The sequence below is a fragment of the Micrasema longulum genome, unplaced genomic scaffold, assembly GCF_059751315.1.
Source record: "Micrasema longulum isolate JH-2025_06_02 unplaced genomic scaffold, ASM5975131v1 h1tg000611l, whole genome shotgun sequence".
Taxonomy (NCBI): Eukaryota; Metazoa; Arthropoda; class Insecta; order Trichoptera; family Brachycentridae; genus Micrasema; species Micrasema longulum.
Window position 1 is genome coordinate 88,830 of NW_028277807.1, and position 14,689 is coordinate 103,518.

The 14,689-nt window shown below is 29.1% G+C and overlaps 1 protein-coding gene across 3 annotated transcripts; it reads left to right on the top strand.

The window, feature by feature from the left end:
- The first annotated feature begins 1,645 nt into the window (after positions 1-1,645).
- Positions 1,646-14,147, top strand: LOC148280134 (uncharacterized). 3 transcript variants are annotated; one of them, XM_088228860.1, is made up of 15 exons: positions 1,646-1,958; positions 2,574-2,805; positions 3,245-3,457; positions 3,569-3,596; positions 4,383-4,623; positions 5,222-5,346; positions 5,537-5,653; positions 5,839-5,940; positions 6,849-6,919; positions 7,068-7,816; positions 8,926-9,111; positions 10,171-10,234; positions 10,315-10,405; positions 12,994-13,067; positions 14,060-14,147. In XM_088228860.1, the coding sequence occupies exons 1-14, from the start codon at positions 1,862-1,864 to the stop codon at positions 13,030-13,032; spliced, it is 2,355 nt and encodes a 784-aa protein (XP_088084986.1). In that variant the 5' UTR covers positions 1,646-1,861; the 3' UTR covers positions 13,033-13,067; positions 14,060-14,147. The 3 variants fall into 3 exon arrangements, with proteins under 3 accessions (XP_088084986.1, XP_088084987.1, XP_088084988.1); XM_088228861.1 differs by lacking the exons at positions 12,994-13,067; positions 14,060-14,147 and adding an exon at positions 9,799-9,922 and having other exon boundaries at positions 10,213-10,234; positions 10,315-10,375; XM_088228862.1 differs by lacking the exons at positions 8,926-9,111; positions 10,171-10,234; positions 10,315-10,405; positions 12,994-13,067; positions 14,060-14,147 and adding an exon at positions 8,199-8,442.
- Positions 14,148-14,689: the final 542 nt, after the last annotated feature.

A 14,689-nucleotide genomic window follows, 5' to 3' on the forward strand; every position in this document is an offset into this window, starting at 1 on the left:
TAGGGATGTCATCGCGATGAAATTAATTGAATGCATTTAATTATTATAAATATTACATTATATTAACTCGAATGTTTTGTCCGAATAAAGATTCGAATGAAGTAATCTCTTCTTAATCGTTTGCTCTTGGCAGAGCGGTCGTGAGCACATTGGCGTGAGGGAAGCACATCGTTACGATCCACCTCCATCCGCTTCTATTTTCAATGCTTCTGGAAGCATGAAAAGAGGCGCCAGTCGCATCTGTCATCAAGTTTGTCCACCTGGCAAGACTTCTTTCCCGGTAGTTGTACAGAGAGAGGGAAATTGCGCTAATTTCACACCAAATGTGTTCATAAGAAAGAAAAAAACTAACAATTTTCCAAAACATGTTTAAATTTATGTATGAATTTATTCATGTTAAGAGAGAAAACATAAATACCTACTATACACTAATATCATTATGTGCACATACAGGGTGTTCATTAAACCCTGTCACATCCGAAACCACGATCATCAGTATGGGCAAAAAAACATATTAGCATATTTAAAAAAATATTTAAAACAAAGATTTTTTTTTAAATAAAATATTTAAAAAAACAAATGGTTGCTTACTTCTGCAGGGGAAAAGTGAGGAGAGCGCGGCACAGTATCAGACTCTCCCCTTCCCCCTCCCGCTTCACCCCTGCAGAAGTAAACAACCATTTGCTTTTTTTGATATTTTATTTTTTAAATTTTTGTTCGTTCTAAAAAAATATTTTAATGTGCTAATATGTCTTGCTCATACTGATCATCGTGGTTTTGGATGTGACGGGGTTTAATTAACACCTTGTATTTATATTTTCATATTTATAGACACGTATATAGTATATTTAAATGCCAATAGACAAATAAAAAATTACTGGAACTTCACCCCTAGTAAAATGCGTACATCGATCCGCAATAATGGATGATTGATTATCATTTTTTATTGAGGCCTTTCACTAAAGTTAATACGATAATGTCGGTTGAAAGTTGACAGCTTACATAATCTCCATTGACAAATTTAAATGTAATAAAATATTCAAATCGTTCATTTACTAAGACAACGTTTGATTATTTTTTTTAAATTTTATTTATTATATACCCAAATATTTAGGGCCGTTTTCAAATAGGAATAAATAACTCAGTCCAACAAAATTGAAATCGAGTTGTGGTAGAGTGGAGTTCAAATAATCTTCGGCCTCTAATCCGTTAGTCCATGACATTATTAAGGGACTACAACTCACAATTCATTGTTTGATTATTTCATCTCTCTTTTGATTATTAAATAATATACTCACATCCATAAGGTGAACGCTGTGCCTTGCACCTTATATAAACTATTTCATATAAATAATTCTTTAATGAAATAGATGCCAAATAATGTCAAAATATTTATTTTTGCAAAAATTGCTACGAAATAAAAAAAAAGAGCCCAGTTCTAAAAACGTGACTGAAAAAAAGAAAAGAATAATATGAAGCAAAATCCATGTATTTTAAAAATACATAATAATATTATAAATCTGAAATTACTACGGACGTAATCGAATAAATTATAATATTACGTTACTGCAAATGTCGATTATTAATTTATTTCCTTATCACTAAATACCATTTTATTTTGTCTATTGCCATGTGGTTACCATGACAACATGGAAATAAACATATTCTATATTATTATTTGAACTTTATTAAGTAATCGGATATTATATTTTATAATATTATACAAAATTAAATATGGCGCAATAAAAACTGCCCAATTATTTTTTAGTCTATAAGGCGTATAAAATGGTGCCAAATTTTACGTTAAACATGTGAAATTTTTACTTTTTCTTAGAGTCCATCGTTTTTCATTTTCAACACTATGTCAAATGTGGTAAACAGATATTCAGAACCTTTACAGAGGCAAGGACAAGGGTACAATTTATGTCAATCTCATGGAGGCGGCAGAAATGAAAGAGGTAATAGTGTATTTTTTAATGCAACTTAATAAATTACCCTTTTTATAATTATATTGTGAATGTTCCTCGCTGATTACGTGACTAACATACCAAAGAATGCAGTAATGATTGGTTTACACCATTTGATTATTTTTTCATGTTTGTTTTGTTTTGTCTTGTTTATATTTTAGAATAACTTATTTTAACTAAGCCAATCGATATAATTTGATAATTCAGTTCTGTAAACTAAGTGTTTTATTATTCTATTAAAATGAATGGTAATAATATGTAATTCCACATCATCATCATCATCATTCCAGACCTAATAGAAGTATTGTTTATTATCTGAAGGCAAGATGACCAGTCTAACGCTTCAAGTGCCAGTCCACAGACTATGAAATCAGACATGTTCTAGTACATTGTTAATAATTCACTACTTATAAATAACCATAGTATTGCAGTTTTATTTTACATTTCTTGTGAGTTTTAAAATCTCATTCATTATCAATATATTATTATTGTTGTATTGTTATTAATTTTAAATAAACAAACCATCAGGCCATTTCCATGTGATCGATGTACCTACTCTTTTACACATAAATAACTTACTAATTTATCATAATTCTTTGTTAACAGAGCTATTACAGAACTTTGTCCTATCGAAACTAAGTCGCAAAGAGTTGGAAGATCGCTTTTGTAACATTGATGAGAAAAATATTATTTTGAAAAGACAAATAAACAGCAAGGATGAAAAATTAAAGTTATTGGGTACAAAGTTATTAAGACTGACACAACAACAAAAAAAAGATTCAACTAAGTCTGAGTACTATAAACCTTTAGAGAAAATACTTCAGGAGCAAGCATTGCAGTAAGCAACATATATTGTTTCTATGTCTTTTGAGAATCGGGGGTCCTTTATTTTTAAAAACAATTGATTATGTTGTATTATATTAACTGGGTTCCATGTAGGTATTTGGATATCATAATTATTATGTCTAAGGTGGGTGGTCCTACACTACTGAATATAAATTTGGATAAAAATACACACCTTTTATTGTAAAATGAGATGGTTTTATGTGAGACTTGGGTCTCCTTTTGGGGCTATTCTTCTTTTGAGACTATTCTCTGTGTAAATTTGTTTCTTTCGATGCAGGTTTCAGTGAAAGCAACAGATGTAAAAAGGGTAAATGGAATTAGTTAAGATTTAATCAGAAATATTCAAAAGAATAGTTAATTTGCAAAATCTAGCATAAAATTCTCAATTTTTTCTGTTATGGATTGTATTTATGCCTTGAGTTTTCTTGTAGAATTGAGCATTTGCAAAACATCAATAAATCCCTCAATGAAAACATGAACATTTTGAAACGACAAATATGTGCTCAGAAATGTATGTTGTCTTCAGTGAAAGGGAGTATATCTAAAAATTCCGATGGTTTGGAACCTTATAACAAAAGTGGAAAATTTCAGTTTAATGTGATTAGTATTGACAAATCAGTATATGAACCTAGTGAAAATAAGCGGTAAGTTTGATTTGGGATTTATTGATTAATAAATATAAATGCAGAAAACCTATTTTTTACAAACTTCAAATTTTTATTTTTTTTACAATGTATTTTATTTGCCGTTTACAGGAAATCTTCAACTGCCCCAAATGATAATGTAAGTAATCAATTTACTATTGTCGATTTACTTAACCTACATTCTTTCTATTCATTATTATTTTCTTAAATTTTTTACTAAAACAAATATTTCAGCGAGTTTTCATATAAGCACCTGGAATGCCAGTCCAGAGAACCAAAGAAATATGCATTTCTTCGTCTCTTCATCTCCTTTTGATTCTGTAATTTTTATATCCACTGCTTCCTAGAAAACATTTCAATAATGTCATATGTCCTTGTATTTTCTATGTGGGTATCCTAAAAGGATATATGGGTTTTGGTCATAAAAGTCTTAGATACTCGATTTTTTTTAAAGTGGTCTTAATTAAATTACTTACATTTTTCTTCTTTTATTTCTATTCTTCCCATTCGTTAAATGCCTTTCTGTTTATTATGTCATTTACAAGCAACATTAATTTTATATCACCATCTGGACGACACACCGCACCATATTATGATTAATAATAAATATAGTTATGCAATGTCTTGCTGCAGTCTCCTCAGTATGAATCAATATTTCAAGTTATACATTTTAAATGGCACTATTTTTCTACTAGGCAAATATTATTTTTAATTGATTTCTTCTAATAACAAATTAAAACATTAAAAAATATAAATACATATAAGTATTGCCGTTTTAAAATAAAACTGTGTGATTTCCAATAATAACAATATGTAATCTGTGTAATTATTATGATCATACGAATATCAAGTTATTGCATATAATCTAATTGTAGGTCATGAGGAAAAAGTTCTAGCAATAGTATGGGTATATATCTATTTTCAGGATTTAAACACAATACAAGAGGATGCCAATTCATTGAACAATTCTAATAATGCGAATGAAGAAACTATAATTAATAATAACAAAAACGACATAAAACCACAGTGTACGTCTTTCAAAAAAGATGATGCCCCCGATAGTTCTTATAACGGAAAATCCACAGAATCCAACAAAACACAACCATCTGTTAGGGATTTTGAAATTCAAACTAGCATGGAAAGTGTTTTGAAAAAGACAGTATATGGTAATTATCTTGTTTTTTATTCTAATTCTAATTCATATTTGTAATTTGTTTAGATTTAGTTGCGGGTTTACTATGAGTAAATAGCCCCGCTCCGCCCCATTCAGGTAACAGTTGCTTTCACATAATGATACTATTTATTTTTTAGTCTATAAACCCGTATAGGCAATAAATAATAATAAATTTTTATAAGAGTAATAATTAGGAAGTATTATAATGCTACCAGAAATTGTACCACAAATCTTTTTGTAGGTAAAATACTTAAGTGAACATTCAATGGCAAAACTTAACAAAAATGTATGAAGAAATAATTAAATTACTCGATAATTTACTACATTGTGATTTACAAATTAGCTCCCCAATCATAAATGCCTGTTGGACCATAGTAGAAAAAAAATACAAATTAGAAGGAAAACGTGATGTCTTAAGTAAAAAGAAATGTAGGGATTTTAAATGTCTAAATCATTAAATAATAATTGTCCCACCATGCATCTTTTTTAAATTAATTTCTCACATTGTTGAAAATATTTCAATATGTTGTAAATATTCAAGTACTGAATATTTATGTGCGTTAATTAATCCATCTCACTTGTTTCTTTAGATGACATAAGTCAGCAGCTTGCACAAGAGCGTATGTTAGTTTTGGATTTACAACAACAGTTAAAGTCGGCTAAATTAAATCAACGTGTTGTCAATGAAGTGGAAGAACTTCTGAGAACTTTAAACGTAAGTATTTTTTCTGTCATATGAGATTTTTTAAACTAAATCAAGATCTGCAATCTTTGAGACTAGAGTGCCGTATACAATATTTCTGTAACTCATTTCTCATAAAAATAGAAAACTTTAAACAATACCTCTGATGCGTAAAAAAAAAATTAAAATTATTTTTGATTTGTTGATTATCTTTTGATTTTAGGAGAAAAGACATTCAAAAGAAAGAGAAAATGAAAATAACCCAAAAGACAAACATGTTGATTCAGAAAGTGTGACTGCCCTTCGTCAAGAACTTCAGGGAGAAAAATTTGAGCTAGAAGTAACATAAGATTGTTTCATGTTTTACTCATTATTTTAAATACTAAGCATTTTGATATAATCACCATATCTATAAAAATCATAAGATTCATTTTGTTTTTATCAATATGAAATTTAAAAAAATATCTTGTAATAAAAATGGTTTTTTTCTTCAAATCAAGTAAAAATATAAAATTATCATTTCAGATGCAGAAAAAAAATAATCATCAATTATTACTAAAAATGTCTGAGATGCAAAATGAACTGGATGCAATTAAAATTAAATCCATGAGAGTATCGAGTACTAAGGTATACTATATGACAGTGATGGCGAACCTATGACCCGCAGGTCAGACACTGACCCACCCGTTGATTTTTATAAAATTACTTTTTATATCATAAATGAGAACAAACAATAAAAAATAAGTATGTAAATCTAATGTCGAGTTTATAAATACATATTTCCATGTGGACATTAGCTAGCTGATTTTTTATCATATCATTGCATCTGTGTATGTACATGGTCGTAAAACATTTTGTTTTGTCCTTTTGTCGCGAAGTGTATATGACTCATGACAATTACTCATAAACTTGATGCACATACGTATTCGTTGCATCGTAGAACGGGGAGATGTACTGTCTCGGGGATATATTAGTACACAACTGAATGGCAGCCTTGTTGTACACGTCTCTAAGTGTTTAATAATTCAACATTAATTTTTTATTATTAAAATTTCTCATCTACATATTGTTATGAATATTTATCGTAACGAACCCTAACCTCACTTTGACAATTGTTATATTCCATCAAGACCAAAAAGGTACCTACCTTAACCATCCTCCCTCCCCCTTCCAAGTCATGCCACTGACTCAGTCACCCACGAACTAGTACTAATAAAAATAACCAACAAAATTTACACACTTCTCAAAAAGGTTCGCCATCACTGCTATATGATAACATTTCAGTTGATTATTTATGCATAGTATCTTACATGTATGTGATAAACAAGATAAACTTGATATAAGGAACACTTTTTAATTCCAATTATTCCACAATTTTATTGTTAAAAAAAAAAATTTTTTTTTTATGCATTTTAAAAATAAAAGTTAAATATCATAACATTTTATTTTCATGGTTAACCAACCCAAACATAACCCGGTCTTATTTTGTTACTTTTTAATTATCTATATTTTTTTTTTTTTCATTTTATTTTTAGAATTTATCTCCTCACCAAGCCCTAAATAAAAAAGAAGTCGAAGCTACTCATGCTTCTGAAACATCAAAGCAGTAAGTTGCTTTCTATTGTCTTTGATATTGTTATTTAGAATCGATTTCTTCCATAGCTTTAAATAATAATGTGTTAAATGAAGGACAATAATGTTTTACAACATGGAAATATTTTAGCTTTTCTATAACACTATTTTCTTAATTTCAGTATTTCACCATCAAAAAGAAGTTCTTTGTTACATATTAAACAAAGTGCGTATGAAAGTATTCAGTGTAATATCTTACCTTTAGTTATTAACATAGTTGAAGATTTAATATTTATTTCTATTGGAGATCTTGGATACCAAAGTTATGAGAAACCTATCAAACAAAGTTCGTATGACAATATTACGTCAAAAATATTTAATACAATTGGTTCTATAGCTGATGATTTGATAAATGAGAACATTAAGAATCTTGGACCACCAATAAGTTCACAAGTAGATCATGATGAAGGTCACCTAATTGAAAAAAGTATTCAGAATTTAAATGATATATCGCAAACGAGTCAGGTGAAAGAAAAAAATATAAATGATGCCGCCCAAGTGAAAGAAAATATTAGTAAAAGTATCAATTATTTAGCCCAGGCGAAAGAACATTCAAATAGTAGACGCAGTAAAAGTGATGTGAGTCAGATAAAAGAAATTAGTAGACAAGATGTAAATGATGTCAGTCGAGTAAAAGTAAGCAGACAAAGTATAAACGGCACATTACAAGAAGTACAAGTAAAGGAAAAAAGTAGACAAAGTATTAAGGACGTGGGACAGATAAAACTAAGTGGTAAAATGAAAGACAAAAAACAAAATGGCATTGTAAAAGATTCATTTGAAATAAATAAAGAGAAGAATTTGATCAAACAAAAGGGATCTAAAACTTCTGACGCTTTTGTAAATTCTTCTCAACCAATTCATAACATAGGTTAGTCTCTAACTATCCATATTACATTATTTTAATGATTTCAATTAATTTATTTGATTCATATAATTCTAATTAAAAATGATAATAATGCCTTCCGATTACACACACATAAATTGAACAGGTGAGCATGGGGTACAATGTCTTCAAAGTACATAATGGTTTTGATTTACTATTTTATAGGTTTTTTAATTAGATACTGTTTTTTTTAATTGGTAATCGACCCACTGTGACCCAGAAGTGGGCCACAATGGATCAATGTTTAGGTTACAGCGGATCTGACTGGAATACGGTGAATTATACTTTTAATATAAAATGCAAAGTGTTAATTCAAATGATGAACTATTTGTTATTTGTACTTTATGTAAATTCTCAATTCTACTAGGCTTTGAAGATAAAAAATCACAATTTGGAGTTTATTTAATGTATACGGTTGCAATAATAGACTTACCCTTTTGTCTTGATGCTCTTCCCTCTTTTCTTGGACCTGCTTAAAAAAAAGCAATCCACAGTGACCCAAGATGATATGATTCACTGTACCCCAAGGACAGTTTTCATAAATACAAAAAAAATAGTAAGCTCCTCTCCTAACAAACTTAAATGGTGTTCTTTTATATTAAACATTGACCAATGAATGAAAAAATTGAAGCTTTCAAATTTCCCATCCGTATTTATTTTATATTTTTTTAAATTCACTTAAAAAATAGTTTTGTCCTAACATATTAACCAAAGTGTAGCAGCATTTCCTCTAACCCTGATATGAAGATAATTAGTGTGGTAGAAGTGGGTATGAAAAAGTGTCAACTAAATAAAAATGTGTATGTGTGCGTGCAATATACACAAATCTATTGCAAAAAATCCACTGTAACCCGTGATCCACTGTTACCCATGCTCTCCTACAACCCCTGTTATGAAACATGTGGAAACCATTATGTAACTAAGTAGTTCTCATGGTTACAATTTATTTTATGTCAAATTATATGGGTCACTTTAGAACTCCCTTTAAATACCTCAGGTTTTTTAATCAGATAAACCTTCATGATTGATATTTGTTTTTTTTTACCAGTAATATATTCTGTGCTTATTATTTGATGCTCTTTTTCATTCTACAGAAGCTGAATTGAGTGCTCATTTAGAGAAAACTGTTGAGAATGTCGAAGTGGAAAGCTCAAAATCCATTGACGATGCCACATATGATGTGTCAAATGATAACACTCTTACTTCAGATTCTAGTAAATCTCTCGATTCCTCTTATAAAATATCCAACGAGGATCTGAGTGATGGAGAAATTCCAAGAAGTATGTTGAATATTTATTAAGTTGGTATATTATTTATTGACAATGATAACACACACATACACCCACCCTAACACTCACCCTCACTAACGCACCCTTACTAACACCCGTAAAAATAATAACATGGAGTCCTACAAAATAAGCACACTGTCAATAAATATATAAGTTTTTATTTATTACCACCTGTTTTTTTCACACCATTCTAAGTCTAAATACAAAACTAAGGGAAATCAGTAATTGTCCAATTTACTAGATTTTTAAACATAATAATATGTATTTGTAATTATATTACATATTAGACTGTAGATTTCTTAAAAAAAAAAATTCACTGTAGTTAAGTACCTAATTACTTTTATTTTCTTCCGAGTTGTAAATCAATACACTCAGTACTCTTTCAATATTTTTTTGACCTATTAGCACTTTCATCCTCTATCTAGCAAGCATCTTCAGACTGGTGAATATTGCCATACAATTATGAAATAATTCATTTCATAATGACAGTAATGACATTATGTCAATAAAATACCTAGACCTGTCATCATTATCACTCCCCTATACATAAAAGGTAAAGTAATCAACCAGTCTTTCGCTTCATGTGCCAGTTCGGGTACAGGGTAATATTGCTAAGAAGAACCATGTCAGTAAAACCATGTCAGTCAACCAATCAGTATTTCATGTCCGCCTTTCCAGGAATCCAACTTGAGACCTCAAGCTTGGTAGAAGAACGCGCCAACCACGACACTATGAAGCAGACCTATCTTGAATCAGTTACCTATTCCAGAATTTTTGCCTGAGAGTAGTCATCAAGTCCATGGTTCTGAATCTTTTTCAAACAAAACTTTATTCTTTATCAGCCCGGAGAAGGATAAAAATTGAACCATAGATAATTTTTTGTTTTGTGATATTTTTAACAATATAACAATATTTTCCAGTTGGGGGGGGTATCATGTATTTTATTTTATTATTTTTTTTTTATAAAAATAAACATCAAACATATAAAATCATTTTTTATCTTAGCTTTTACATAGTTTTATTTCATATCTGTTGTTTTTTTTTTTTAAGACAAAGACACCATGCAAAGTATTCATAATGTTTCTCTGCCAGGCTCATCTTTACCTACGGAATGGTATGTTCATATTTGACTTATTCTTTTTAATGTTGAATTTATAGTTATTACTTTGGTATTATTCATTATTTATATTTTAGTCAACCGACATCGATTGAATCTAAGGCGCAGTCAACACTGGATGCCATATCTAAAGAGTTGGATACTTGTACTAAACTTCTTTGTTCAAAGGTAAAATATCTGAAAATAATAAAAATACTTTAAAGTTTTATTCCACCTATATTTATAATTTTTTATAAATTTTTTACCAGTGACCGGGTTTCGTCGTGACCAACATCGTCAGACTGGTGGGAGACTAAACAAATTTCTATGTTATATACAAGTGCAAGCAGGGGTTGTAAATCATGATTTTATATAATTATGTAATTAAAAGAATTTAAATTAAAATCATTTAAGTAAAAGGTAATAACAATTATAAGAACATAAGTTTTGTTTGAACAAAACTTAGAAATTTGTTTAGTCTCCCACCAGTCTGGCGATGTCAGTCACGACGAAACCCGGTCACTGGTAAAAAAATTATAAATAAAAGTGGAATAAAACCAAAGTATTTTTATTATTATAATTAAAATGCAGTTCCACCAAGAAATGTCAGTAGAAAAACTCGGTAAAATATCTGATAATATGTATGATAATCAGATACCAAAATAATATCAAAATTTCTAAATTCCACACAAGTCATGGTCAAAATAGTTTTGTTTCCAAAGGTATAAAAATTGTTATTATCTCCCTAATGAACTAAAACCTATTTAAACTATTATATCACTAAATATATTCAAAGTAAATTTTTTGAACCCGAGTAAAAACAGCATTCCTATTTTAATTAGTATTACTGTATTATTATCTGTTTTAGACTATTTATTCAGTATAAATTTTTCTTTTTACTCTCATGCATTTTATAAATTACATATATAACTTCAAATTACTAAATAACTATAACAGTATAAGTCACTCTCCAAGCTCATGAGCTAGTCTCTTTTTTGGAAAGTTACTGTTTTAATATGAACAAAATATATAAGTAGATTGTAATAGAAAAAAAAACGTGTATCATTAAATGTAACTATATTCATTAATAAAAAAAAGAAAAAAAAATTTTTGCAAGTACGTTAAATTAATTTTAGAAGTGTTAGACTGATAATCTTGCCTTCATGCGTAATTTAAATTATCAATTAATATGCCCCGTAATTAGAGTTACAACTCGCTGCCCTATGCACCATCGAATGCAGTTGAAACCATGATGATAAAACTAAAAAAGCTTGGTTAACTTTTATTTCTTTATTTAAATTTACATATTGTATATTATCGTAGTTGCACCGGCAATACCTGTTAAGTGATTTTTTCTTTTTTAAATTTGTTTTTAATTTCTAATTTAGATTAGGTACAAATTTTGTTTCAACAAAGTATACTTTAATATTTTTTCAAAGTATGATGTTTCTTTTTTTTTTATAAAAAAATTCAATACAAAAATATGCTAAAAAATCTATCATCAAAAGATACATTGTTTTATCAATCTCCATAACAATTATTTCCTCAACGAATATTGGTGGCGGGACGACCATATTTACAAAACTCCCATAGTCAATTATATTGTGTCATTTATTGTCGCTTGTCATTTAAGATATTAAAAAAACATACTGCTTACTCTATTTCATCATATCATTATCATTATGCCCCTATCCGCACTCGATGGTGCATAGAGCACTTTATTAGTATACTAGATCTGGCGTATTTTGATAATCTGTTACACGAAAGTAAAGTGATCAGTCTTACGCCTCGGATGTCAGTCCAGGGACAGTGAAATATTGCAGTGTACAACCTCCTTTGACAGATACGTATTTCACGTTCATCTGACCAGAAATCAAATCTGAGGCCTGAAGCATGGTAGGCAAATGCGCCAACCTTTACTCTACGATGTGGACTTATCATCATTTGATTTCTTTTTTCAGTATTTTTACCTGAGAGTGGCCATCAGGTCAAAATCACTCGTACAGGGTTCTGGTTCTATTTCACAAACAGAACTGTATTCTTTATCCACTCGGAGACGGACTTTATTTCAAATACTGCCAGCTAAAGAGTGAGAAAAATAGAATAAAGACACTAACATGCAGTAATGAGAAGAAATATGAACATCAGAAACAGAATGACAAATACAAAGCAGCCATAAATTGTTTTTATTTACTCTCATACATAAAATTAAATATGTCCATATTTTGTTGCTATATTTATTTTTTATTGCACTTATTTTTTGTATATTATAGGAGATAATTGTTCACGATCATAGCAGAATACTCGTTCGAGGTTTTCCTGTCATTTGAATTATTTAAGTATATTTTTTAAAAATTAATTATTTAATACCAAAAACACGTACGAATTTCTCTCAGAGAAATTTCTCTTTTGTGGCCCCAAGAGTGTTTAATATCCAGGATAAACATATTAAGTTCTTCGAAACGAAAGCCATTTTCAGGAGAAGTGTACAAATTTGGATTTTGACTAAGAAAAGAGACCATTGCAGGAGACTGCTGCGAGCCACTGCATAGATTTATGTGTTGTCCGGACGTTCATTAAAATTTATGTTTACGTAATAATTTGAACTTCTAGTATTCTTTATAATATGCATGCTTCCACTTTCCATTATGTTGTATCCCAGCTCAACACCGAGCTCTTGGCCTCATAGAGTTAGGGATACGTTAATATATTTTTTTACGTAATATTTATCTTTTTTATGAATAAATAAATAAAAAAAATATTTTTTCATTTTACAGGACAGTGAATGCCAGTGTGATCACCCGAGTAAAAAATAGGACTGTATTTTTTAATTCTTAGCACTAATAAACTGGTAAGCATACTCTGATTTTATATTGTATCATGAAAATTCTTTTTATCGATGTGTTCATTGTGAAACTTTTACTTTATAAAAATAAAATTGGATTCATTGTTGTTGCAGCGGCAATATCTGTTATTGATTTTTCATTTTTTAAAGGTATTTTTAGTTTCTCATTAAGATTACACAATTGTATTTCAACAAAATAAACTTTTTAAAATCAAAAATAAAGTTAAGTATTTTTCCTTTTTGTTATCAATAAAAAAAAAATGTTATTTATATTAATATATTAATTTTTTAAATGTCACTTAACAGATATGCTGGCACAACGACGCCATGCTGTGTTTGATAACATTTTTTGACAAACATTTTAGACTTCTGTATTTTCTTCTCAAAATGACTGTCCATTTCTGTTGAAATGACAATTAGTAAATTTCAATAATAAATGTAAATGGAATGGTTTGCGCACATACTTTACAATAATTATTTTGAAATTGATGCTTTTTAACAGCTATACACATGTTTTTATTTTATTGTTGATGTTTGTTTAAAAATGTACTTGTAATTTTGGAAAATTAACCTACATATTAAAAAAAATCACAAAGTTTAACAGATGGAAGAATTGATGTAAACATTGCAAACAAACATTGGCAAAATTGTGAATGTTACACATTGTGTAAAGTGGCCACTTAAAACAGGCAATGACAGGGCATAAGCCCTGTAAATGCTTAGACTTCTATATAACCTCTCAAAAATGTTTCTCTCTCTGCTGCAACAAATTTTAATTTTGAACTTTTGTATTTACGAGTAGGATACTTCTTTTATATATTATTTTTTTAGATAATTATTCATGCCTAGAAGGCTAATAAATGGCTAGTAAAGATATGCTTATTTTAAAACAAACAGAAACAAATACAATTTAAAACAAAAAGACTTGACTAAGCAAATATTTGTATTTTTACATTATTGTTATAAAAAATAATTATACAGGGGTTCTTTTTTTTCAGATTCGATGACTGAAAACAATTTTCATTAAAATTTTACTTGTGAAATCCAGTGATAAAAAGGTCAAATATAATTAAATAATTTATTGAAATATTTGTATATATATATATTTTAAGATTTTCTAACTTCTAAAATATATTTATTTGTGAATGTAAAAACTTTTATTTTCTTTACGATATACATAAATATCTTCTCATACAGTGCATATGACCACTTTATTTGTTTAATGATTTTGCACACGTTTTGAAAATAATAAATAATTGTATGTACCTACCTAAATAATAATAATTTGTCCAACAGAGATGGAAAACTACTTTTAGAAAGGAAAAATAAATGTCGGGGGCTCTTAGCGTTTATCCATCTCTGTTAAAAATATTTATCAATCTTGATAGAATTCCTAATTAATTAAATTTTGAACTTGTATGTACTCAGAGTATAGTTGAGAAATAAAATAACATTTTAAAAATTAAATTAAAAAAATGTTCACAAAACATCATCTTAAAAAATCATGATCATTCCAAGTCCGCTCCATAGTTGGAGCATATGGCGTCCCCAAAGAGCCGCCAGGCATCTCTGTCAGCTGCCAGCTTCTATGCATCCTCCTAAGTGAGCTTCGCGTCCCGTAGTTCTGA

Coding starts and splice junctions, on each gene's coding strand:
- LOC148280134 (XM_088228860.1), top strand. CDS start 1,862: ATGTCAAATGTGGTAAACAGATATTCAGAACCTTTACAGAGGCAAGGA. Junction 3,458..3,568: donor GAACCTAGTGAAAATAAGCG/GTAAGTTTGATT, acceptor TGCCGTTTACAG/GAAATCTTCAACTGCCCCAA. Junction 4,624..5,221: donor TTTGAAAAAGACAGTATATG/GTAATTATCTTG, acceptor TTGTTTCTTTAG/ATGACATAAGTCAGCAGCTT.